This window comes from Simochromis diagramma, unplaced genomic scaffold (genome assembly GCF_900408965.1).
Source record: "Simochromis diagramma unplaced genomic scaffold, fSimDia1.1 OVJJ01000481.1, whole genome shotgun sequence".
Taxonomy (NCBI): domain Eukaryota; kingdom Metazoa; phylum Chordata; class Actinopteri; order Cichliformes; family Cichlidae; genus Simochromis; species Simochromis diagramma.
Genome location: NW_024386898.1, coordinates 1,479,601 through 1,506,391, shown reverse-complemented (window position 1 = coordinate 1,506,391; position 26,791 = coordinate 1,479,601). Strand labels below are relative to the sequence as shown.

The 26,791-nt window shown below is 39.3% G+C and overlaps 2 protein-coding genes across 4 annotated transcripts in view; both read right to left on the bottom strand.

The window, feature by feature from the left end:
• disc1 (DISC1 scaffold protein) overlaps positions 1-13,933 on the bottom strand; it is a 49,957-nt gene extending 36,024 nt beyond the window's left edge. Inside the window, exons 1-7 of one of the 3 annotated variants that reach the window (XM_040034399.1) lie at positions 13,608-13,933; positions 13,267-13,401; positions 9,087-9,955; positions 7,337-7,406; positions 5,854-6,010; positions 5,179-5,275; positions 4,532-4,764 (exon numbers count right to left, since the gene is read on the bottom strand). In XM_040034399.1, coding sequence (XP_039890333.1) covers positions 4,532-4,764; positions 5,179-5,275; positions 5,854-6,010; positions 7,337-7,406; positions 9,087-9,955; positions 13,267-13,336 — 1,496 coding nt within the window. In that variant the 5' untranslated portion in view covers positions 13,337-13,401; positions 13,608-13,933. The other 2 variants (XM_040034398.1, XM_040034397.1) reach the window with 2 other exon arrangements.
• A 2,791-nt stretch (positions 13,934-16,724) lies between these two features.
• Positions 16,725-25,807, bottom strand: tsnax (translin-associated factor X). Its single transcript, XM_040034400.1, has 6 exons — positions 25,515-25,807; positions 23,975-24,064; positions 23,766-23,880; positions 22,310-22,440; positions 18,527-18,648; positions 16,725-17,373 (listed from the first exon to the last, which is right to left on the bottom strand). Exons 1-6 carry the CDS (start codon positions 25,528-25,530, stop codon positions 16,996-16,998), a joined length of 852 nt encoding a protein of 283 aa, XP_039890334.1. The 5' UTR covers positions 25,531-25,807; the 3' UTR covers positions 16,725-16,995.
• Between the last annotated feature and the right edge of the window lie 984 nt (positions 25,808-26,791).

Genomic DNA, 26,791 nt, shown 5'->3' with positions numbered 1-26,791 from the left:
TAGATTGCAGTCTTTTAACGTGCTCTTGAGGAATCGTTCTCCTGGCTTTCTAAAGGTCTTTCAAGGTCTTTCTTTAGACATTGGCCATATTTTTTATCATTTTATCCAGTCCTTTTACCTGACCACTCTCAGAGGAACAGCTTTTTATTTGTTAAGCCACTTAAAACTGACTTATGAATCATTCACGGACAAAAAATAAATCTAATTTAAGGTCTGAACCAGTGTTGTACTCTACACATATGATAACATAGCAGCCTGTCATGAAAACGCATCATTTGTTCACATTTGTTTAGTTGAATAGTTGCACCAACAAGGTGACTTACAAAGAACTTTTAGCCAAAAACTTAGTGTGCAGACATAGTGTGCAGTGTCCTTAAAAACCTTGACAAGTTAAAGAGAAAGCAAGATGTGGCAAACATATAACTGTCGATCTAGATAGTTAAAGAAGAAAGTTTCATTGGCAAAAGGTCTTCATCAGCATATACGAAAGAGGTGAGGAGAGAAGTACAACAGTGAGTGTCTAAAGCCAGCTGTAAAACACAGTGGAGGCTCCGTCATGGTGTATGGCCACATTTCAGCCAGTGGTGATGGGAATGGAATTATAAACGCAGGAAAGTACCATCAGATTTTGATTGGCCATGTAATCTGGAAAGCGTCTGATTGGCAACAGCTTCATTTTTCAGCAGGACAATCATCCCAAACGCACCACCAGTGCAATAAAAACATACCTAGATAGAGAAACACACAGTGGAACACTATCAGTCATGGATTGGCCTCCCTGTAGCCCAGACCTCAACATTAACGAAGAGTTGTGGGATCATCTTTACAAAAAACAAAACAAAAAGGCAGCCAACATCCAAAGTAGTCCTTAAAGAAGCTTGGAGAACTATATTGAAGACTACTTAAAGAAATTACAAGAATGTCTTCCTAAGAGCTCAGGCCATATCATCACCACCAATTTTCAAGTTCATGTGGGTTAGCTTAAGACTTTCTTACCTCTCTTAGCTTCTTAAACATCTTGGCATACAGAAGATAAAAGACTTGCGGGTATCTCCATACAGAGTAAGTTCTTTGCACACTGTTCATCTTAGGTTGTAAAAAAATACATATAAGCTGATACTGTGTGCAAACACGAGCATAAGAGACCTGCATTGTGAGGACACGAGCTTTAAATTTTGCATTTGGAATCAAATGCTGTAACCAGTGAAGCTATGAGCCTGCATCTGGGTGGCTTACTTTAGCGTAAGAAAGAGAAACGCTGTGAGCGAGTGTGCCCCTTTTTGGAATACTGACCTGAAATAAACTACATCTGTTCGAGCCCCGGCTTGGACAGTCTCGGTCGTTGTGTCCTTGGGCGAGACACTTCACCCGTTGCCTACTGGTGGTGGTCAGAGGGCCCGGTGGCGCCAGTGTCCGGCAGCCTCGCCTCTGTCAGTGCGCCCCAGGGTGGCTGTGGCCACAATGTAGCTTGCCATCACCAGTGTGTGAATGTGTGCGTGAATGGGTGGATGACTGGATATGTAAAGCGCTTTGGGGTCCTTAGGGACTAGTAAAGCGCTATATAAATACAGGCCATTTACCATTTACATCAAAATAAAGAGAAGACTGAACCTGAAAAACACCTTCCATTATAAAATATGGCTCAATATTTGTGTTTTCTTTAACTGGCCTGTTGGATTCAACTCTAGCCCAATATTTCAGACAATAAGGGAAAACAGGACAACCCATTAAGGTCACACTACTTGGTGACAGATCTAAATCAATTACAAGATGGAGAAAAATGAGCATAAAATCCATTATGCACAGTACAGTCACCTTGAGACAGTCCCAATTGTCTCACAAAAATCATTATGTCCACTCCATGTTATTCAAGCGGATGCTCAGAGTGAGTCAGAGTTAAATGTTGTCTCTGAACATCAGTCTTATAGCGCCGAGTGGATTTCTTTAATTCAGTATTCGTGTTGAAAAAAACCTGATACGAGACAGAAATATCCTGTGTTGTTTGGAAAAGGGGCGACTGCAACACAATCATCACCGTGACCCGTGGCAAGCCACCCACAGATGTGCAGCTGAATATCCAATCTGAGGTCGCAATTTCAATCAGCAACGAGAATAAATGCGTTTCAGCCGGGGTGAGAATAAGCCAGATATCAAATTATGCCAATGGTGGTGGGTCACACCGCCAAGAAGGCGATAAGTACAATTTACATGTCTTTCTAACGAGTGGCAAGACGGAGAGGCTTTCCACAGTGTTCCCTTGCAAGCTATTAACTTCAGAGGATATGATGCAAAGTGATCGTTAGCATCTAAGAAAAAAGCCATTAAAATTCAAAGCAGGTTCAAGCAGGTGTGAGAGAAGAAGACTGAAGCCACGTGGGATAAGAAAGTAGCTGTCCTCTCTGAATCTAAGAAACAAGTTACTCCTAAAGGGCTGCAAACTGCTTTACATTACATCCATTTGTCAGTGGCTTTTGTTTATAAAGACCTGAAATACATGAGCTGAACCTCTCCAGGAACAATAGGCATCCAGTGCTGCACGGGCAGACCTGTCGATCACCGAACAAAGTGAGCAATTTTGCCTGTAAGCTGATAAAAAGGGTAATGATTCATGTAAATGCAAGGCTAGGTGTCTTCTGTGCTGTTACTGGAGGTGTTGATTTGGTTGAAACGTGATGGTGTGATTTTGACAATTCTGCTGAAAGATTTATTCAAAGTGCCACTTTGTCTAAGGATGGATGAAGCTGAGAGGCGATGACTTAGAAACAGCAGATCGCCACTGACACATCAACTTCAAAATGGGCTAATTAAATGTATGTAACATGAGGAAAGAGAAAAAAACCCTATGGACAGACTGTTGCATGGTCACCAGCATTTGCAGCTCTATAGCAGCCCCACCTGGCCGTTCCAGGTATTGCACAAATACAAATACTGACCACTGCATAAGAAGTGAGCACATCTGACAGGCTTGTACTAAACAAATGCTTTATGCATAGTAACCACACCAAGATCTTGCACAAGGTTAAATTATCATTACTGTGGCTAATTTTGCCCAAATTAATTGATATTTTCATATTTTTATCAAAGTAATCAATCTTATACAAATCTGGCTTCTACTGCACATTTTGAGTAAGATTAAATAAGGAGATGCACCTCCTGGAGTTTTTATGAAAAATGAAAGAATACAAAACCTTTTGACTGCACTGGATAAACGTTACCTGTCTATTAAGCTGGCGTCAGGTAACAAAAATACTTCTTCTACATTTACAGTAAAGAATTATGTTTAAAACTCCAGTCCTCCTGCTGTCAGAGGAGGAAACCATCATAAAGTGGATAAACAAATGGCTGTCATGGAGGATGCTGTGATGTTTGGCAATTTGTCAGCTTCAGGGCTTGTTTTCCTCATTCCCGACATACGCTGTGCCGATTCCTCTATTGTATATAAATATGTAAGTAGAAATACATCAAATTAACACAACAACACAAATTATGTTACCTTCAAACTAGTTCTGAGTAAAGGTTATGCATGTAAAGGCCCAATCAGCGGACACTTTTCACAGTTTAGGTGTTAGATCCGGCTCGAGCAATCAAACAGAGTCCAACGACCGACAGGAGAAACTGTAATACCGACGTGCAAAATTCAAAAGGTGTGAAAATGTTTTCTCAATGCTCAAGACCTCAATTTCCATTTTTCACATACATTTGCACATTTTCTTAACTATTCTGCTCGCTAGCAGAAGCAGATCCTGGAGAGCAAAACGCCTTTAATACATCCAAAGATCTGCAGTGAAGGCTTTGATTCCCTCGTTTGAAGTTTTTCCCTAAATACAGATGAGGACAGAATTACTAGTGAAGTGTTTTTGAGGACATTACCAGTTCCAGAAACGTTGAATCATCCCCACATCATAACACTCCCACCACTGTGCTTCACTGTGGGGACGGTGCTGTTTGGGTTATACGCCTCTCCCTTCTGTCTGTGACCAAAGAGCTCTAGTTTCATCTCATCTCACCAAATGATGCACTTCCAGTATGAACAATCTTTCCCCAGGTTGTTCTTAGCACATTTCAGCGTGGCAGTTGTTCTGGGCTCTTTAGACTCATCTCTGACTAGTTCTCGTTCCGGTCTTTCTCAGTGCTTTTTTAGAGGCAGAGAAGATTTATATACTGTGTGTAAATTGGAGGATAACTCTTGTTTTTTGTAAGCTTTGAGGAATACAGAGTTAAAGCATGTCATTGCGCATATATAATAAATAATAATAATTTTATCCTCATTTGTAAATTTCTGTTCCTGGGAACAGCATGTTTCATTCATTCATTACCTGCAGCTTTGTAAAGGAGGCTAAAGGAGGCTCTAAATTTTTAATTATTTCATGCAACCACTCAAACAAGATGAAAGCATTATTATTAACTATGCTCAAAAAGACACAACTGTTTAGTTCTCTATTTTTGCATTTTTTTGGCTCATGCAAACACAGCCTTTCATGTCACAAATGTGACATTAAAGCAAGCAAATCATGACATATATGGCGCTGACCTGAGCATGGAGGGAGGACGAGAGACTGAGATTTGTGTGCGATTTTCAGAAGCGACGAGGTCCTGGAGGGTTCGGCTCATGTCGCGAAGCTGAGCCGTGCTGCAGCTCCTCAGCACGGAGGCCTCCAGCTCCTCAGCCTCCACCTGTTGCTCTTCCTGCTGGATCTGCTGCTCCAGACACCGGCTACGGTCCTTCAGCTCCACCAGTCTCTGCTGCAGCTCTGCGATCTCCTCCTGCAGAGGTGGAGCAATGTTCATTTCATTCATTTTACATGTATGTTAGAAATAACATAGTTTCTATGAAGGTAATCAGCAACAGTGAAGTAGTACTTCAGTTTTTTAAGCCAGCAGATTGAATGAAAAATTCAAACACCTAATCTGAAACTGAAGGAAACTTGACTGGTGAGTTATTAGCTTTTTTCAGAATTGTTAATCAATAGTTTGTTTGATATTAAAGTAGCAGTGAGATTAATTAATCTTGTTCACACTCATTCACTGTCAGTGTAAATACTGCTGACAGCTATGCATATTTTACAAATTTCATTCACTTTTGTGAGCAAGGAAAGAAGCTGTTTTATTAAATTCTCAGAGGAGCAGTAACTCAGACCAGCCTGACGTACAAAGCGGAACGACGTGAGCCGAATTTACCTCGACAAGCCGTCTCTCTCGTATCAGACGTTCTCTTCGTTGCAGTGGACCCTGTGATGAGTCGGATTGCTCCCCTGCAACAGGCTCTGCACACTCCCTGCCACAAAATGACATCATTTTTAACAGCTTTGATTAACATTTTCAGGAGGTTAATCCACATTTAATGTTGCTTTTAATCTCTGTAAGTCAAAGCTAAAGAGAGCTGCAGATGGGTAATATACAGTATGGTTGTGTGTAATCACTTTTTCCCACAGATTCTCATCAAATAACTCTGTGACAGTGGAAAATCTGCTGTTTATCAGAGGTGACCTAAAATCCTTTTGCTTATATTTGTTCGGGATACTCTCTGAAGAGGCCCCACCTGATTTCCTTCCTGTCACAAGAGCTATTTTGGAGAGCTCCCCCTCTTTGATCTGTGCTACAATATTGCAACAAAAGAGAGAGAATGCGCTTATGAACTCAAATAAACCCTATTATGTCCTGAACAAAGGGAGTTTATTGCTATAAAAGTAGATCTGTTTTTGTTTAAGTGACACACAATATAAAACGAGGTCCTAAACAAAACAGGAAAAGTAATTTTCAGTGTAACCACATTCATATATTCCCCTTATATATTGTATGCAGTTAACGTTTTAAATATAGTGTTTCAGTTAACATGATCAAACCAGCACTGACCTGTACTGACTGCAGTCTGCCCTCTGGAGGGCGCTGTCCACCGCCTGTCGGAGCCTCTCCAGGAGCAACGCCACGCTGGGCTGTTGGGAGGGTAAACCCAGCTTCAGAGTGCTTCGTTCTTTAGACAGCTCCTCTAACTTTTTCCCAAAGCGCTCAGCTGTGAACACACATACACACATGTTGAATAACATGCAGAAAACATCAGCTAGAGGAGTCCAGTTATCAGCAAGTGGTGTTGTGTTCTAGCCCTTTACTAGAAGTCATTTAAAGGGAGCACATTTCTGACCTTGCTGTATTTATGAATCCTGAATAAAAATCTGCATTTCTTGGCTCTGTAAACACATATGACCCTAAAACTAGAATTATCCCAGTCTGGCGGGTTCATAGCTAAATTAAAAGATGGCAAGCACGACATACACAGACAGAATTTACAGAACCAATCTCATCAGCTATTTAATCCAACACTGTGTAAGTGGAAAAACAGAAAACTAAACGTATAAGTCAGAGAATGAATAGACGAGGAGAACACCAGCCAAGGCATACAACACTGACCCAAATAATAAGCACGTTCGAACAGATCTACAGGATACAGAAACATGTGTATTTAAACCTGTTTTTAAGCTGCTCCCTTATTCACAGGGGTCACCACGTGCAGATAGACACACATGGTTTTAATATGGTGGGTTTTTAGGCTGGATGCCTTTCCTGACAAAACCCTCCCAGTGATTTCTGTCTCCTGATATCAAACCAGGGATCTTCTGTGTGTAATGCAAATGTGTTAACCACAGAAGCAGATGTATCGTATGTATTTGTTCTATCACAAAACAAAAGAAATGGGTTAAAATGCAGTTTTTGGTTTGATTGTTTATATTTTTTTTTTACAATATCTAGGTCAGGTACAAGTACAAATGATATTTGTTAGGTTTGAGGCTTTGTTGTTTCGTTGCAATAATCACGGGGAACCCCTTCCTGTAAACTTTTCTGTAAAAGCTTCCCTTATTTCTCTGTAAATACCCTTTATTTTGATTTGAGTCGACATAATAACTGCGCTACTTTCTGTTTTAAGCCACATAAATTGAAGATTTCCTAGTTTTACCATTATAGGATAGTTAAAAATAAAGCTCTGTGCCTCATCTCTCACATGTTCTTTCACACAGGTCATCTCAGTATGGTGAACAGCAAATTAGCAAGAAATTTAATAAAGAAGCTGACATCAAAGTGATAAATGATCCAAACATGTGAGTGCAAGCACACTCATGAGTTAGAAGGACAGCACGTGTTAAGCTCCTGTGGCTTTCTGGTCACTGAGTCAGAATATTTTCACTTTGAACTGTGCTCTTTTCTCTAACTTTAAGTTATTGTGTTTAGGGATATTAAACTTTACTTTTTAAAAACAAATAGTAAAAAGATAAATAGAATCTTATCAAATCATTCATAAAGCCGTTATTTTGTAACCTTAACCGAAATGGCTAAACTGGTTTACCTGCGTCATAATCGTCGTCCAGAATTGCTTTCTGCTGGAGCCTCTGCAGCTTCAACATCATGGATTCAATCTGAGAGACAGCAAAAAGACAGAACAGGTTACACAACAGTAACTCCAGAGTTCATCGCCTTTTTCTGCATATATTGACTGTTTAGTCAATATATGCAGAAAAAAGGTGGGTGCAATGACTGCCAGGTCAAAGTGATACTGTGTCAGCAAGCTGAGGAAAGGGCGTTAACAATAACTTGACTACAGTACTTCACCGTTTTACTTTTTTTGAGGAGGACCTGAAAGATTCTATCAGATGTAAAACACTAAAGCAAATACTGAAAAATGTTTTTATCAGATGAAATATGGGGTCATTTTTATCACTTTCAAGCTTAGAATGTAAGATAAAAAAAAAAATTGTTTGCTTTTCTGTAAAATACTCACAAGGCAATTATTTCTAATTTCTTGCAAAATGCATGAATTATACACTAATTAAAAGTACTTAGGTAGTACTTAATATTAATTACAGAATAATTTGTCTTCTTTTCTATAAAATACCTGCAGTTATTCCCTTATTCTAGTGTACCTATCTTTAAGTATTTCCTTGTAAATTTAATTATTTTGTATTTTCAAATAAACTATATTTAAATTTCATTTAATTTCAGGGGAATTATGTCCTTACTCACGTGCAGTATTACAAAGTGTTAACCAAAAGTTTGGTTAAGTAGGTGAGTTGAATACTTAGTTTTCTCTTTCAGAAAAATCTAAACCTGCTTGCTTTTGTCTTTCTTAATAAAACAAGAAAGCATCAATACAGCATCACTCTGATGAGTCTGTAAGTACAATGTTCTGCTATTAGAAAAAGCTAGCTGGTTAGCTTGAACGTCTAAAACAAGTGTAAACAAACAAACACGATACATGACCAGGTCTTAAAGTGCAACTTAGTTCTGATACTTAGTATAGGATAAACAGATGATTAGTGAGTTTCAGAGTTACTCAACTCTTGGGTGAATTTTGTTAACAAAACAAGGCTAACTCGTTCCCTTTTCAACATGAAGCTACAGCCAGCAGCTGTAGCTTCATATCTACCAACAAGGTATGAGCTGGAACTACTAAGGAAAGCAAATACGGGTTTCCTGATTTAATATAGTATTCATCTCTCTGTAGTTTAGTCTCATCTTGACTGTAGACCAAGGTGTCAAACCTAAGGCCCGGCAAAAACTCCAATCTGGCCCACTGGAAGAATTTGGAAAATGTGAAGGAGTGAATAGATTTTGAACTTTTAACTGTATTTTCCTAGGATATACAGCTTTTTCCATTGACGAACACCACCCCCCATTGCAATCTATACTACACCAAATAGTCAAAAATAACAGAAAAACAATTCGATGACAGAGAAGTTCCTGTATTTCCTGTATCGACTATGTCCATCATAGAAATTTCTACTATAGAAATAAAAGAACATTATTATAAATATAGGAAAGTGAGGGGTGCCAGAACTGTTTCTGTTATTTTACATATTTTACATATAGAACAGACATACTGTTGAAATTTCTTCTTATATTAAGATGTTGCTGGGAAAATTGTTTAGTTAAACTTTACTAAACAGAAAGTGGAGTTTCACTAGTTCGCCACACTTAAAATCAAAGTGGGCTGTATGTGGCCCATAGTGTTAGATGAGTTTGACGTCGCTGCTCTAGACCTTGTTGGGAGATTAATTTGAATGACTGATATGTGAATTTCATGAGTCTGTCTTGCCCACCTTGGTGTGAGTGCGGTTGTTTTGGAGGCAGTCTTGCAGCACGCCCTCGTACTTCTTCAGCAGGTTATCCCAGCCTTGCTCCAAGGCAGGTGTAGCGCTCTCGTAGCCTGAGGTGACAGAGGAGGCAGAGGTACTGTCCGAGTCCAGGGAGAGTGAGGAGGTGGCCTCTATATCAATAGACTGGGCCTCACAGTCAGGCACGTGGGATCTTTCTACGTGGGTGGCAAACAGGCATTCTCGCCAAAACTTTCCTCCAGGTAGTGTTTGAGCGGGAGACGACTGCTTAGAGAAATTGTGCTCGACAGGTAAGGTTTCGCGTTTTGTTTGAGGCAGGTCAGATGCTTTTGTTGATGAACTTAGTTCTTGCTCTCGTGTGGGTGTGGTGGTTGTTTTCTGGCTGGAGGTAAGTGACTGTTGGATGAAACTGAAGCTGGAGTTAAAAGAGTCCTCTGGCTCTGAATGAGTGTCCAGGCTCGAACTTAACCTGAGTTCATTGTGGGGCAGTGAGGACTGGCCCAGATGGCTGGATGTACTCTTAGAATTGCAGTCCACAGGGGAAGGAGGGTGGGTAACAGAGCAGACAAAGCTCTGAGTCTTCCAGGAGCTACACGTGTGTTTATCAGGCTGTTGATGATTTATTAAAGACACACTGTCTGCAGGAGCTGGACTTGGCCTTTGAGCATTAGTTGCATCAGCTATGTCAGCGTCACGTCCTGATTTTCCATTGGTAATAAAAGTGGTTGTCCCGACGTCCTCCTCCTCTTCCTGAGTGGCGCTCTGCAGTCTGCACTGCTCTCCTCTCATGTACCCTGGTCTTCGGTGGAGCCTCTTACGGCTGGAGCTGCCAGCTGTCCCTGATGCTCTGCCACCTGTCGATGCAGAGATTAACCATTAAGCTTGACAACATGGCCATGAGGAAGATAACGCATGACCTCATAGAACTGGTAGGATTAACCATGTAATCAATGGCTAGAGCAGGAAGATGTAATGCTACGTGTACTAATTACACAAGTACCCGAAGCAGCTGTGATCCAGCAAAATGACCTTGTTTTTAAAGATAGTGCCTAATGGACTGAATTTTTTTTTTTTTTTTTAAACGTTGGGCAGATGTGTGACATTTCCCAGGGTTCTGCTCCAGCTGTTGGGAAATACCAAAGCTGCACAGTCATTTATAAGTTAAGACATGCCTCTCTGTGGGATACCAGATGCATGAACAATATATTCTGAGGTTAGATTTGCATTTGTTTATTTTTGCAAATAGCAAAATTCTTCAGAGGAAAGGTTCTCAAAACATAGCAGGGGGTTCACGCCTGGATCTGGAGCCTTAAATCGGTCTATTTCACTGAAATATAGGGCAAAGGGCACACAGGCAAGGTCTGATTCATGTCGGTCCACTAACAAACCAGCACTGATGATGCTATTGTTTTTATAACCACTCAGCTTCTCTCTTTTTCTTAAAGCAGTAAGGCCGATAAAGTTTAACTGAGATCTATTTCTGAGTGGGTGCTATAACCTGTGAGTCTTCCAGCCAAAGCAATAAACTGAAGGATTGTTTAGAACAATACTGATTACCCTCGCTTTATCAAACCCACTTGCACTGCACTCATAGCTTGTCTCAAAGCTTTTCAGTTATTACAAAACCCATGTTTTTTGTAAAGGGGGCATAACCGAAATAGCTTGTGAAGCACAGACACTGCCAATCTTAGTAACAAGAAGTGATACAAACATGCATGCAAACAGCGTTTGGTCTGAAAGTGGAGCGTAATGATAAAGGCCAGATTGTGGCGGGAGTTAGACACCTGCTGCAGGGCCACGTGATTAATACATATCATGTTTAGGATTCAGACGAGGAGGCGCGCTCAAATGCTGGGGATCAACAGCCCCTTTGTGTACAGCTGCGCTGCTCCTTCTTTCACTTCTGGCTCTCGCTTTCTCCTCCCACTCACGAACACTGAAGTCACACAGAGGCACACTGACAGTGCTGAAAACACTGGGATCAGTTGTACTATTGTCAGTGTAAAAGCCTGTTAAACGCTTTAACTACGATAAAAACAAATCCAAAAGTAGAAAACGCAAACAAACACATAAAAACAACATCTTACGCAACTGTAAACCTCTACAAATAATGTGTTTTTTGCAGTGGGAGCACAATTATCAAGACAGGAATGCGGGGCATTGAAGAAAGCATGACCGATGAGCAAACCACAGCCCACTTCCCAACACCCAGTAACCTCCTACGATGCCACTCCTAAACTATCCCATGAGACTGTAAGAGACTCAAATAGACACCAGTGAGAGCAGTATTTCAAGTGAAAGTAACACACGGATGCTCCCATTGTAGCCACAGTGTTTTTGTGTGTGTGCAGTGTCACTTAGAGCTTGGGTTACACACAGGTCCATTAGAGGGTCCTTGCAGATGTGGCCACTGGTCCATAACTGATGTAAGAAACCCAACACCATCTGTAGGTTACAGCTACAACCGCACACTGTCTACCATCTGGTGTGGCTAGATGTTATACTAAGCCCTCTACAACAACTAAGAGTCGAAAGAAGAGGGACATGATGGTGTTACTGTATCCTCGCCATACTTCGATTACACAAAGAGAGCTCTTCCTGGTTTAAGGGGAAGGAAATGCCTCAGGGCCCATTGTTTTGTGTCTGCTGGCTTGTGTGTATGTCAGAGGGGCATCTATTTTTTGGCTGAAGCCCCTCAGAGGTATTTTCTACTTCCTGTCGGGCTTTGGGCTAAAATAGTTCACCGGGAATTCAGGCAGAATATACAAACAAGCAAGCAGTGACGTTGAGTGGTTCAACACCAAAGATAAAACAGTCTCTCTGCAACAGCATTCTCACTGTTGCATGTTATCAGTGCTGAAGAAACTGTAGAGAGAGCCTGAGAAAAAGAAGCATGTCAGCCAGAAGAGGCGAGATTATTTACCTTTGGAGATTAAAGAGGCCCTCCTCAGCACCCTTAGGTTAAACACTGCATCCAATTGGGCACTGAAAGTGCTTGAGCCAAAGACAGAGAGGAATGCAGGGGCTCTCATAAAAACACAAACATTTGAGGAACAAGCTCAGCACCCTCTGACACACACACAGACACAACACACACAAGCGGATCTGCATGTCAGCAACCTCCTGAGAAGCAGCACTGCTCGGCAGATGTGCAAAACCTCGCCACTTGTGACCAAAGAGAGCGTCACAAAAAGGGGAAGTGAAAGTTAGCAGTGATATCTATTCATCTTACTAAAGAAATGACTACATAAGTGGATGAAAACCCAACAATACAGTATGCTCCAATGCCAGTTCCTATCTTTGGTCCTAAATCTTTTTTACCATTTTGCACGGTAGGTTAAAGGGTGGGGATATTCCAAGGATTGCATCTCTGCTATGCTCTTGTCAGACTGTAATCACATGAGGATCAGTTGAGTCTGTGTTATAGAGATTCATTTACACACTGCACATACTCTTTAATAGGCATTTTGATATTTCTGGTAGATTAGATTAATTCAAAAATGTCACACAACAGAGACCAGGGAAAAATCTACTCACAGCAGAAGCTGTTTCGGAAGCACTTTGGGAAATAGATTTTTATCTAAGGTTTACCACATCTAGCAGCCTTTTAACTGCAGTAGTTACCCTGTTGCATGTGGCGAGATCATAACAGTCTGATAAATGGGTCTAATGGAGGTCTGATTACCGGCATCCTGCGTGAACAGACTTGGATCACATTTCTATTTATTAGTCAAGCTCATTTTATTTGTATAAAACATGTTAAAAAGACCCAAATAGAGACAAAAGGCAGGAAAATGCTTCTCTACTTTGTCTAAAGAGGTGGGGAACATATTATTTAAGTATTTAATCATTTCCAACTCATCATCACTCCTAGAGAATGACTGGTAGGGAGACTTTAAACCTTTATGATCCAGGGAACTGTGAACTTTCATACACATTCCAGGCAATGCATTATAAAACAGGCTATGAGTCTTCACTGCTTTTGTTTAATCATCTGATGATTATCCCTCCCTAAAAACTGCCGGCTTAGTACATCCTAATATTACTATTTTATCCAATTTCGGTGTATTAAAGTTGTATGAAGTTCCTGGGGGTGTATACATATCCTGTAAAAGACCAGGGTCGGTGTGAGAACATCAGCGGATAGTTAAAAATCTTGTTTTACCTTGAATGGTTTCGCGGCGGTGAAGCAGAGAGTTGCCGTGGCATTCCAGTCCCATCAGTCCAGCGAACATTTTTCCATTAAAAAAGGCTGTTTGTGTTGAAAAGTCAAAGAAAGTCAGACCCCGGTGGCACAAGCCTGCATAGAGTTACATCGACCATGTTTTAGAAGAAGTGAAGCCAGGCAAAGGGACTGATCTCATTTCCGTTATGGAAAAGTGAACCCGGGCTGCTATATTTTCCCTGCACACAGTGAGTGACGGGTGAAAACTGCTTCCCAGCGCGCTGTTTTGTCCCTGATGAAAATTTCTTGACACAAACATTTATGGTACATCAGATTCTTACATTTCTCCCCCTGTTGGAAACAAGTGGGTCCCGCCGCGCCTGAACTGACGGTCTGGAGAAAGACTTCACGTCGTGCTGTTCCTTGTGGGGAAAGTATGGAAAACACATCCAGCGGTGGGTGGTGTGCAGTGGCAGAAGTACGTAGCCCAGGAAAATCTGTCTGTTAGTCGACACATCGATCAGTTGATCAGTAATCCGTTAGTCGCTGCGCCCTTGCGTCATGCGTCGCGTTGGAGCTCCTACGTGTTCAGGAATTTGACTCCAGACTCCTTCAGACCGCCTCATATCCACAGCGGGCACACTGTGGAAGTAGCAGCGGACACGGAACCGGATTAAACAACGCAGTTGTTTATGTTTATATGTGCTGTATTTTAGTGTCACTGAAGCTTGTGGAGGAAATTTATGGGGGAAAATACCATATCTCTACTATTAAGTCACAAATACCATGAAGTTCAAATGTATACACACAGGATGCGTGTGATTCAGTCATTTAAATCACAGTGTAGCAGGTCTGTACTCCCTTACACATCTTAATGTGTCTCTTTCTTTCGGCACTCAGGGAATCAGCGAGTAGCACCAAACCCTAGACCTCACATGGCGCAGAGTCTTTTCATCCACCCCTTCACACACCACTCATCCCAGTGCTCCTTTCATTCAGCTCGCCTGGCTCGTGAACAATACTCAGAGACAAAAAGCTCTGTTCAACAGACAGAATGCAGGACGTACTTACACATAGCTAGGGTAAGAGCAGGGATGAAACACGTTGCCTGGCATGCAGAGTGCCATCACCTGCTCTTTGTTAAAGATTAGAGGCGCATTAGGTTTGCATTAGAGATGCGTTTTTGACATCAGCGCACTGCCCCACAGGCTGGCTAGTTTGACTTAGTTGTCAAGTTTTAGTTTTTGGCTTACCTCTGTGCCATAAGTTTTAAGACATAAGAAACACCATATTATGCGAAAAACCCAGAAAGAAGATGCTAAAATTTCACACGGTGTCTATAAGGGAGCAGATGAAATGTATAAGAATGATGTAATCACATCTGTCTTATGTGTTGATATATGAGGGCTTTTATGAAATAATTAAGCAATCAGGAAAAGAGTGACTGCAAGGATAAAAGATGAATTAATCAAAGGATAAACACGTAGCTGTTGACTAATAACACATTAGCTCCTGCTCTGTTAGGTTTAGCTTGCTCTTTCCCTTCATCAGCTATGCATTCAATGCATCCATCGCATGCATTTTTCACAGTGCTGTAGCTGTGTTGCTGACTTTGACCAGCAGATGTCAGACTTCACACAGATATATTAGTTTATCCGCTATAGAAAGTTAAGAAATAACTTTTTTCTTTACATTTCCCAAAAGTATGTGTACACGTTTTCACTTTTACATCAAACCTTGAGAAATACACGTTTTCATTTCAACTTTGATTTCATACATAACCACAACCATAGGCTGACTACGTGTTTCCTGATTTAGTCGTATTCACAAAATATTCATTTGATCCATCATGTTTATGTCACTGTATACACAAATATATAGTATCACATTTAAATAGTCTGAATGTGGATTTAATAGCATTCTTTTCTCCTAATAAAAAAAAGGTCCATGCCAGTTTTTTGACTTTCTCCTGTGTATGGAACCAGGAACTTTTTAAGCATGGCCACGAGAGTCATTTCCAAGCCAAAGGTCTAAATCATTGTAAGTTTTATAGCTCTCACTGACAAAGGTGTTAAGAGTGGTTTTGGTCTGCCATTTTCCAGACAGTAGAGTTACAGCAAATCTCTGGATTAGGGTTGTTCCAGGATTTATTTATTCATTTATATAAATGGGGCGCTAAAGTAAATTAGCTAAAGTAAAGTGCGTTACACTTTTAATTCAGTGTAACGCACTGAATTAAAAAAAATTCAGTGCGTTACACTGATTATAATGTGCACAGGCCTCCTATGTAATAACTACACAGGAGATAACTACGTCTCCTGTTGCACAAATTAGGAGATGTAGTTACCCAGTAATAATATAATGGCTGCACTTAAGCACAAGATTTAATGGTTTGGTAATGGAACCACTGTGATATGGTATAGTTATAGTTTTACAAAGTAAAGCAGTTAGGAATAGTAAGTAGTGGACTGAGGTTCATGCAATATACCCATGCAGTCAAACAGTCACTGCATGTAGTATTATTTATATTTAGAGTTATATATTCACAGTGAAGCAGATGAGGACGTTTATTTCTACAGGAAAATGGGGAGTTAGACCACCTTATCATCTCCTGCTATAATTTCCAGTGCCACCCTTAACCCCCTCTTTAACCGCGGTTGGCTGATCATCTCCTTCGTAAACAAATTGCTTTTCTTTGGAGTGTAAAAGGAGGCCAAAACTTTATTTTTTCTGCACATGTATCTGTTTGTATACACCGTTCTGAAATTGCCCAGCAGATGGCAGACCTAAATTATTTGGACTCTCTCTTACAGAGTCATAAAAAGGGACAAACTTATACAATATCAAAATGATCTAGTTCATATCAATACAAAACAATTACTTAATTACAAATAGCCTACATTTTTTGTACAAAATAAAATTTGTCATAGTCTTGTTTTTTCTAATGTATGTGTGATCAAAATGTGATATGTATACAGACCTAAAGGTGACTAATGTGAATCATAAAATAACATTTTCTCTGAGGTGAAATCTGGCAATAGAATTGTTTTGGCCCTATCGTGAATAAAGGCATCTATTTTCAACAACAGACTATGCTATCATTATTTTCATTTGTCACCGTACAATAACAAACACCATGAGGTGAAGCATGATATCAGTTCTCTACCAGGAATATTCCTCCTCTCATTCCAAATCTCACTTTAAGTGTACGTCACTGCACTGGGACGGAGTGTTTAAAGAGGGTAGAAGAAGGAGACAAGGGGTTGTTTGTGAGTATGTGTGTGTGTGTGTCTGCTGGAGAATAGGGGTGTGCAATGTGCAAAGGTCACATGTTCCTCCTCCACACTGAATGAAGAGTGCAGACAGCCAGTGGGACTACCTTAGATTATCTGTGTGTGATAGAGAGAGGGAAGGGCAGCGAGAGAGAGAGAAAATAAAATGAACACATATTTTCAAAGCCGCTTAAAGTCTCAGGGAGTATGGCATATTTGGCACAGAACCTTTATTCATGCAAAACAACTGAAGTCATCAGATCTTTATCGAACAAAAGAGAATCCATTGTCTATTGTAACACTGTTGTTATTGTAATAATAAAAAATGAACAAGCATGTCATAAAACACTAGAAACATCAGTGAAATCCCATTAAAAATGCACACAAACATCAAATGGAGCTAAACTAAACCAGACAATGAGACCACAGAGAAGAGCGTCGTTGAAGCAGTGCGGGATTAAACCACTCCTTCCTCGGGGTCGATGAGTGTGGTCCGACTGGAGAACACGTCTGCCAGCATGTGTTTGGGGATCTCCGAGCCACGGACGCGTAGGGTGTAGCACGCGTCTTCTACTTTGCCCAGGCTCTGCCGCAGCGTGTGCAGCTTCTTGGACACCTCGTACGGGCCCGTGTTCCCAATGTAGGAGAAACCATCGTGGATCTGCCGCAGGAACTGGCTTAGCTGGAAGGGTGTGTCAATGTCGCCATTGCCGACGCTGCTGATGCACATCCGCATCAGCTCCCCTGTTAGGTCGGCCACGCCCAGCAGGTAGTCGGACGACGTCACCTGAAAGGTCAAGACCTGAGCGTTCACCGGCATCGCTTCAGCTGAGCCCTGAATTGGAAAACAGGACAGGAAAGAATACATTCTAAAAAGTTGGGCCTTTATATAAAATGTCAACAAAAACAGAATGCAATGACCTGCAAATCTCTTAACCCCATATTACATTCATAGTAGAAGACAGAAAACTAAATGTTTAATCTGGGAAGCTCATTTTGAATTCGATGGCAGCAAAAATTTCAAAAAGTTGAGACAAGGAGGGGAAAAAGGATGAAAAAGTAAGTGTACTAAAAAGAAACATCTGGAGGAACACTATTATTTGAAATTCTTTTGGGAAATCAGAGCAGAGAGAAACTATTCAGCTTGTTATCAACGCTCAGTTTAAAAACCTGCATCTGTGATGGTACAGGGATGCATTGGGCACCCATCAATGTCTTTTTCAGGGAAGGCCGTGCATATTCCAGCAATACAATTACAGTTGTATTACAAGTACAACAGTGTGGCTTCAATAGACGGTTAGAAGAGCCTTACTCCTGCAGTGATCTTCCTGAAGTTGGAATCTTTCACCAGCTGAAAACATCTGGAACATCATAAAATGAAAAATAACAGAGAAAAGACCCAAGACTATTGAGCAGATAGAACCCATATCAGACAAGAATGGGACACCATTCCTCTCCCAAAGGTTCAGCTGATCCCCTCAGTTCCCAGATGTTTATAAACAGCTGTTAAAAGAAACAGGGATGCTACACACTGGTAATTGTGACACTGAGACATGCTGCTGGCACCAATTTCAAAATTATCTTATTTATTTATGTGCATTTTCTGAATTTGAACATTTTATATGCAATGCCTTTAATGCAAATTAAAGAGATTTAAGTCATATTGTGTGGATCAACAGACACCCTACAACTGAAAAAAATAAACAGTCACATCTTGCTTTAGAAAAGAAAAAACAATCCAAAAATAAAACCATTAAAACATTAATGGTGAAGTTTCTATATTTGGAGTCTCAAATCGAACGGTGACCTTACAGTGGCTACATCTAAGTTTTATTTTTATATACACTCTCTGAGCCAAACAGAGTTTGATACCAAGAAAGCGACAAAATATATTTTCCAGAATGTCACATAGTTCTTTTAAGGACTTTTTGGGGCTTAAAAAATACTTCATAAATTGTTAATGTTCAGTCAGTCCTCTGTGATTTTACCTTAGGATCTGCCTTCTCTGTGTTCATGAACACCAGCCTGGCGTTGATCTCTTCCAAGCTGATGAGGCAGCGATGGCGGATGTAGTGCAGGAAAGAGACGGCTTCCACATATTCCTGAATCCCTGATGAATTAAAGTACATTAAAATGGATCAGAGTAAAACAATGGCATATTCACTTGATCATTTCACTGTGCTTGCTAAAACTGAATGTGACAGTGGCTGGGGCATTTGTTTGCAATTCACTAAAATGACCATGTATCAAATAAGCGTAGCAAGCAGAGCGTGCAGCATCAACATGAAATCTGCACAGTACAGATCACAGATGGAGATAATGATTCAAATAAAACCTGTTTCCTGTCTCTATCTTTTGATAGAACAACAGTGGCTGTTTTTGTTTGGTGGGCTAAGATGACCCCTCATTTGTTTTCTGCCCCTGGGTAAACAACAATCCAATAATCACAGGACGGAAGACTTTGTGTCTGAAGTTTACTTTTGGAGCGGCAGTTGAACTTCAAAGAGCCTGCTATCTCTCCGCACTGACCGCAATGCGCTGCACGGAGCCAGCAAGAATACTTTATCTTGACTGTACTCTGAATAGCTTTCACCACTCTGATTATGATTTCAGTCCAGTCACACCAGCGTGTACAGGCAGTGGGCCGAACGACTACACAACACTAATGTGCACGGAAAATATGAAAACTGTCAATCGCAGCTACTTCGTTATTTGGTTTTGTAAAATAAATGCATTAAATATATCGATGATCATCTATATTATGTCTTAATGACTTCATTTAACATTTTGTTTATTATGAATAATTATAGAAAAATCATTGATTTTTTTTCTATTAGTTTCTTAGTAGCTGAAAATTTCACCTGCTGAGACAACAGCAAAATCTGATACTCAGAACTTCAATTTGATAATTACCTAATAACTCTACTTACCAACATAGTTAAACATTTGTGTCTTTAAACAAAAGACGTATCAGAACCATATCGCAGCATTAATTCTCAAAGTTGTATGGGTTACATGGAAACATTATGTCAACAATTTGCATTTGATTAACTGGACTGACCTGAACAAGCTGGAGCAGAAAAGTTAAAAGTTAACCAAGTATTGCAAAAGCAACATAAAATAGCATCTTAAGGAAAAAGAGAAATAATTGGAAATAATTAAATGACATGAATTACCAATTTATTATCAAAAGAAATTTGAAAAAGAAAAAGAAATTCTTATCTAATCATAATAAACTGTTAACAGTTACAACAAAGTATCCAGTGGTAAAAAACAAAACAACCCGGAGCGAGAGCTTGGGTATTTAGGCTGCTATATTATTGCTTGTATTTTTTGTAATTCCTTGAATGCGCTTTTGTGTGTGTGTGTGTGTGTGTGTGTGTGTGTGTGTGTGTGTGTGTGTGTGTGTGTAGTGTTAATTCTTTAACCCTTTGTTTCATGTACAACATGTTGGTCATCTTTGTTGTTTTTATGAATAAATTTGGATTGAAAACATTTTTTCTTTTTTTTTGCTAACAGCATAGTTAGCATTGAAACATTGTTACTTAAAATTGTGGATTAACAGTTTAAGTGAAACTGAGTGGTTTGTAAGTGTAGTCGCAACTTTAAGTGGAGGATTAACTATTAATAGTTACAAACAAAAACTATTAAACTGAAACTTGTTTACTTGGAGTACATAATTTTATAGTACTGTGAAAGAGTCTTTCTTTAGCCACTTTTCATTTCTTTAAATTGTTTTTCTCCAGGCTTCCAAAGGTCTTTAAAACCTTAAAAGACCTTTGGAAGCCTGGAGTAGCCATTGGCTACTTTTTCACTTATATACATAACATAATTTCCTTAGGGATTAATAAAGTATTCTGATTCTGATTTTCAGTCCAGTGCTTGGACCTGATCATTTTCAGAGGAATGTTTTTTGATTGTTAAACCACTTAATGCTGACATATGAATCATTCGTAAATTAAAAAAAAGCACCTAACTCAATTTTTCCAAGCAAAGTATAAAGAAATGAGAAGTGGCTAAAGGCTTTTGAAAAATACTCTATTTTAGGCTTCGGTCCACCCAGTGTTTATTTGGCAACTGTTTTCGACTCTTTTTAAAAAAAAAAACCAAAAAAAAAAAAACTGCTTACCAGCTAAACACTGCCAGTGGATCCACTTTCACAGAGGGAACACCACAGTCCGGGGCAGTTTAAATAAGGCTTTGAGGCAGGCAGGCAGAGCCCAGTTCCTGCATTTACTGTCAGGAGTTGTTTATGTCTTTACTGAAGCAGAAGTTACCTTTGGTCAACGAGGCTCGCAGAAACCTTACAGAACATCGTGTCTAAACAGTGACTAAGAGCTAAAAAAGTGGAAATTTGAGAGATTTTACTGGCATGGTGGTAGGAAAAGTTGAGAGGCGAGGGTGCGAATATAGCTTGGCAGGATCAGATCTTAAGTAATGCGCAAACAGTACCGTTGCGGTTTGGCGCACATTCATGTACTGAGGATTTTTGGACTGAGCTAATGTTTGACCACAGAGCGGTTCACTGAATTGCAGGTGAGCCACGTGAAAAGTTCCACATGTTAATGTACGTTTGCACTGACTCATAGCAGCTAGCAGGGTAAAAAAAATAACAACAACAAAAAAAAAGCGTACCCAAGTGCCACGCTGCTCTGTTATCAGTGGCAATTATGGTCAGATTTAGCCCACAATATCTTTGATGGTCATTATATAAAAAAAACAGACCCATTACACATGCCTGGAGACTTCTCCTCCAGCCAAGATTATCTGGAGGGCCCGTGCATCGAGCCCAGCCTCAATCTAATAAAGACGATGAAAATGGGGAAAAAAATAAAAGGGCTAATTGGTGGGAACTGCCATTGGTCACGTCGCGAAGGATGCAGCAGTGATTCCTGTGTGACCGCAATCTAAAAATGACTTCCCCAGCTGCTAGATAACAGCTCCCACTCGCTGCCAGTCATGTTTTTCTCCTTCGCTGCAGACATTATGGCTACAGTAACAAAAAGTGGTGCTTATGCTAGTTTGAAAACAACTTTATCAGAAAGCGTGACCATCACATCCAGGCCTGCATCAAGGTCATGCTTTAACACTATCACTGACTTTACAATATGTCTATTGAAGATAAAAGAAAATCATTTAAGTACAAATCATAAAAAAGAAATGATTAATTACATCAACAGATAAAGAAAAAAAAAATGTAGTTTCATATCTCACCTTAACTCTAGATTTCGACATTTCTTTGTCTACTTCTTATTTTGGGTGAGTGACACTATCGTCACTCTAAGGCAGCTGAGTGAACCAATCAGAAGTAGACTTTCTATCAGAGCTGCATTATACAATGCAAGCTAGTTGTGCTAACTTTCTATTGACTATACTCAATGGCTTTGAATGACCTTTTAGGGCCTTCCACACTATTATTATATTAAAGGTATATTTATTAGAACCCTTAATGTACTTCATAAAGATTAAAACAGCAAAATACTTACTGCTTAATAATAAGAAGGAGATTCAACGAATGTGAGCTATCATTTTTGCAAACACCTCTAGTGGAATCTACATCAGATATGATCTAACTGAGTCACACACAAAGGGCCACGTGCCTTGTATCCCATGGGACCGTAATCTAATAAATCCACTTGGGTGTGGCAGGAGAATTTAAACAGCCGATTAACCATTTTAGAGTGAAAAAACACCACTTTCAAAGAATTCAGTTTCTTTCAGAATAAATATGTGCTTTATATATAAACGAAAAGAGGTAAATGACCACTCACCTGGTGTGAAGGCTCTGTGAAACTGATAAATATCCTCTCCTTTCAACTCCTCAGCAATCTGCCCAATCTTCTGCCTGACTCCATCCAGCTTTATGTCTGCCTCGTTCAGGACATCCTCTGCATCTGGTACACTTTACACACAGAAAAAAAATGTTAAAAGGTACAAAAAACATATAAATATTTATTTTTGTTTTAGACTTACTTTGTTGCATGCCCACTACAACTAATGCCAATGTATTTATTGTTTTTACTTATCACTTTTAAAGATCATTTGCCATTTTAAGATGATTTTCCCCCTGTGAGGCTCATTAAAGTCCTATTACATTTTTAGCTGACGCTGTTCTGAGATCTTGATTGACATTGAATTATATGTTTTGTCAAGATATTTCCATATTATTCCAAAGCATATATTCACACATTACATCCCTCTCGAAACTATATCTGTACTGAATAGAGACAATGTAAATGATAGGTAGGTTATTTTCAAAGCTGCTGTTTACATCAATGATATAAAAAAGACACTCTGTAGTGTCCAGACAGCAACTACAATCAGAAGCAGGCCCCACTGAAAAAACTGATATACAGTTATGTCAAAAGGGTTTAGAACAATGATACATTTTTTGTAATTTTGCCTCTGTATACTAACACAGAAGACTAAACAAAACAATCAATATGTGATTGAAGACTTTCAGGGTTAATTCAAGGGGTTTAACCAAAGTTTTGCAGAAAATGTGAGTAACTACAGATACTTCTGTCCTGAGCCACCCCTCACTTCCTCATATTTTGCTTCAAATGAGCCACACTTGTCATTTTTTAAACTGGTCCTGAGCAATAGTTTTCCTGAATGTTTCTCTTTTGACATTGGCTGCTGTGCATGTCATTTATTTGTGGCTCATCAGAAATGGCCACAGCAGAAGGGTGACTGTCGATAATCATCCACTTTAGTTGTCTTTTGTGGGCTAGTTAGTATGTTTTGTCTTTAATAATATATCAGATTGTTTATCTGGCTTTATCTCTGACAGGTTTATTTTGTTTTCTTTTTTAGCCTAATGATGCCTAATGATCTCTTTTTGCTTTGGTGTTTAAAATTAAAGTGGAAAACTATAAAATCCTAATTTCAACATGTTGAATGAACTTCAGATATCATGCCTGCTGTATTTATCATGAAATAACCTAGGAAGAGGCCTCACCTGAAACTGCCTCAGTCAGTACAATTACTGGGCCTTTTGAGAATGGGAAACTGTGTATAAAAGTGGCTGTAACTCCTACACAATTAATGCAATATTTTTGTTAAACCCCTTGAATTAAAGCTGAAAGTCTGACCTTTAATCACATCATGATCGTTGTTTTAAAAATCCACTGTGCTGGTGCACAGAGGCAAAAGTAGTTATCCCAAAAACTTATAGACCTAACTGTACTAATCTATACGGTGCATATTATTGTTAAGAACACCTACGTGGTCACTCTGTGCAGAAGAAATATGGTTCTCTTGCTTTCAATTGTGACGTCGCGACTAATCTTAACAAGACGCTCATATTTGTCGTGTTTGGTGTCGAGCTCCTGTTGGAAAACTTGAAATACACAGAGAAATGTTTCAGTGCAGGCAATACAACATTAAAACCATTTGGGTGCAAAGTGCAGTGAGAATACTGAGGATGCTGTTACCTTTGAAGGCAGCCATGACAGACGAGGAGGGGTTGGCACTCATTTCGTGCTCCTGCGCTGCATCTGCATTTCTCCGTGAACAACCCTCACCTGACAGTAGAGATGATGTCACAGTCTTTAAATAATAACTGCCTCTATCTGCCTCTCAGTCACACAAATAAAATACACTCAAAAAAATGAAATTGGGTGGTTGTTATATGTACAAGATTCAAACTTGTAATTGGAACTAAATTATTTCATGTTTCTATGGTGAACGTAATTAAATCATGTAGCATCTGCATGAAATTCAACAACTTAATTTGTTCTTGTTGAGATGACATGATCATGACATACAATCTAGTAAGAGTGGTTAGTTGCCTGGACTCACGAAATTCACAAGATCACATTAGATGCCAAACTGCAGGAAAATCGTTGGAGTTTTAAGAGGCAGACAACTGCACCCACACCACGTGTACGCTATCGCTATTTATTGTGGTTTAACCTGTCAAGGACAAAAACGTACAGAAAAGTCTGCATCAAACCTTGTAATCATAGCTTTCCTAGTTTTCTTTCCTAGCCTGGATTGACAGCTTGGTGGTGTGATGGTGAGTGCTGTTGTCTCACAGCAAGAAGGGCCTGGGTTCAAATCCACAATCTGTCTGGTTTGCAGTATGTAATTAGAGTTAGGTTAATTGGCTATTCTAAATTACCCATGAATCTAAGTGCAAATGGTTGTTTGTTTCTATGAAATCATCAATCCCATATTGGTTCATTAAGCAAGACAAGCAGTAATTGCCCTGATTAACAAAGTAGTTGTTCAAACAACAAGATTTCATTGTGTTTTCCTGAAGTTTTTAACTTGTGTAGAATGAATTAAAACAAATTTCACTTTACATACTTCAATATGTAAAGTGACATAAGTCAATGTAAGTATACTACGTTGATCCAACGTAATCTGATTACATTAAACCACCAAATGCCGACAGTGGCTGCATGGTGAGATTTTTCCCATTCAGCAGCCAATGGCAACTTGTAGTGACCAAATGGCTGCTAAGAGCTTGAGTGCGTGGGTGTACAGATTGCGTGTAATTGCCAACCTGACCCCCATTCAATCGGAGACTGATAGAAACATTTATTGCAGGTTTTAGTGACAGTGTTGGCACGCATTAGAATCTCATTTTTTGCAGCAAAAAAATATTGAAAGTGAGATAACTTTATTTAAAATTGTGCATACTTTGCAGTTGAAAAAAGACAAATGCGATACTTAGCTTAATGCAAAAGGTTAAAAAAAGATAATAATATTGTATCGTCAATGAAGTATTATGATAAAATCCTATCGTAGGGTGACTCGTGATTCGCACTAGTATGTGCTTTAGGCATTTTAAGGGAACACAGGATTAGCACTGTTTACGTCTGTTACGACCGAAATGATTTCGTTAACCTGACTTAGGCAGAGTAGGTTAAAACGTTATCATGTATTAGTCCTACTGTTATTTTAGGCTCGCTGGGTAATTACAAAACTCATAAAACTAAACTTGTTATTTTGAAATGATGGACTTACCTTCTCGTTTATTCATAGCTTCGGTGTTGTAGTGCACAGTTTTAAGGGGTGTATTTCGAGAGTTTTAGCCACTAACTAACGCCAGTACCAGTCAAACGTAAAGGCTGAGTACTATTACGATCAAAAAACAAAATAGTTCCGCTTTAATCCGAAAAAAATATCTTCTCTGAGCGATGGAAAACAAAATTAGTAGAGACTACAAATATTTTAACGCGAATAAAACGGTGTTTCCTTGGTTTTAATAACAGGCGTTGGTGCGGACCTCAGTCCATCGCGGGGCTTTTGCGCTGTTTACACGCGTAGCAGGAAATTCAAAGAGATGCATCATGGGATACGTAGTTAAATGTCAGCATCAGGAGTTAGTTTTATTACAATGTTTTCCTTATTACTAATTTTCAAATAATTAGAATCTGATTTTAGAAATTTGGCGTAAATATATAACAATTGCATTTATAATAATAACACAATTTCAATAACAACAATACAAACATATAACAGCTATATTTATAATAATTACATAATAATCGCTTTTATGACGTTATAACTATTAAGTAAGTTCTTGAAGATACCATGTATACTAATTAGATATTCCAATACCAAACCAAAAAGAAAGATGTGCCACACAGAACTTGTGCAGTCCAGACAATTTCTCTTTCCAGTCAAAATTCAAACGTAGAAATTCTCCAGACTACCACCCTAAAATAACCAGTGTCTTAGATATTCCATCGAATATCTAAGCCAACCTTTGGCGAATTACTCGTCTTTTCAACAAAACGTTCCACCTTGACTTCTTCCACAGAGTGAAATGTCTTTACTGAAAGTCCTGCAGATGTGATTTGCGATTGCTTTCTGTTAACCATCTGTGCATCTTTTTGAATATTGGCCACTGTTGTGTGATGCTTACTGCATACGTTTGTTTTCATTCACTTTTCATGATTATTTTTAGGTCTCAATTTAAAATTGGGCGTCTCCCTGTGGTCATTTAACATCTCCGAGAAGTTGTTTTGTGCATCATATTTTTTTTCTTCTTGTTTTTATGTCATTGTCATTTTTTTGTAGTTTTTTCCCCTTTTTGTAGTAACACCTTTCATCTTTTTACAACCACTCTCTTGGAATAAATGTACATATCATCACGTTTGGGTTTACTATCTAATTTTGAGTGACAATTGGGGTATTTTCTATGTGTCATTGTTTTAACTTTGTATCTCTTTAAGTGTACTTTGTGTCTCATTTTAGTAATTTTACATCTTTGTATTGACATTTGGTCCCTTTACCAG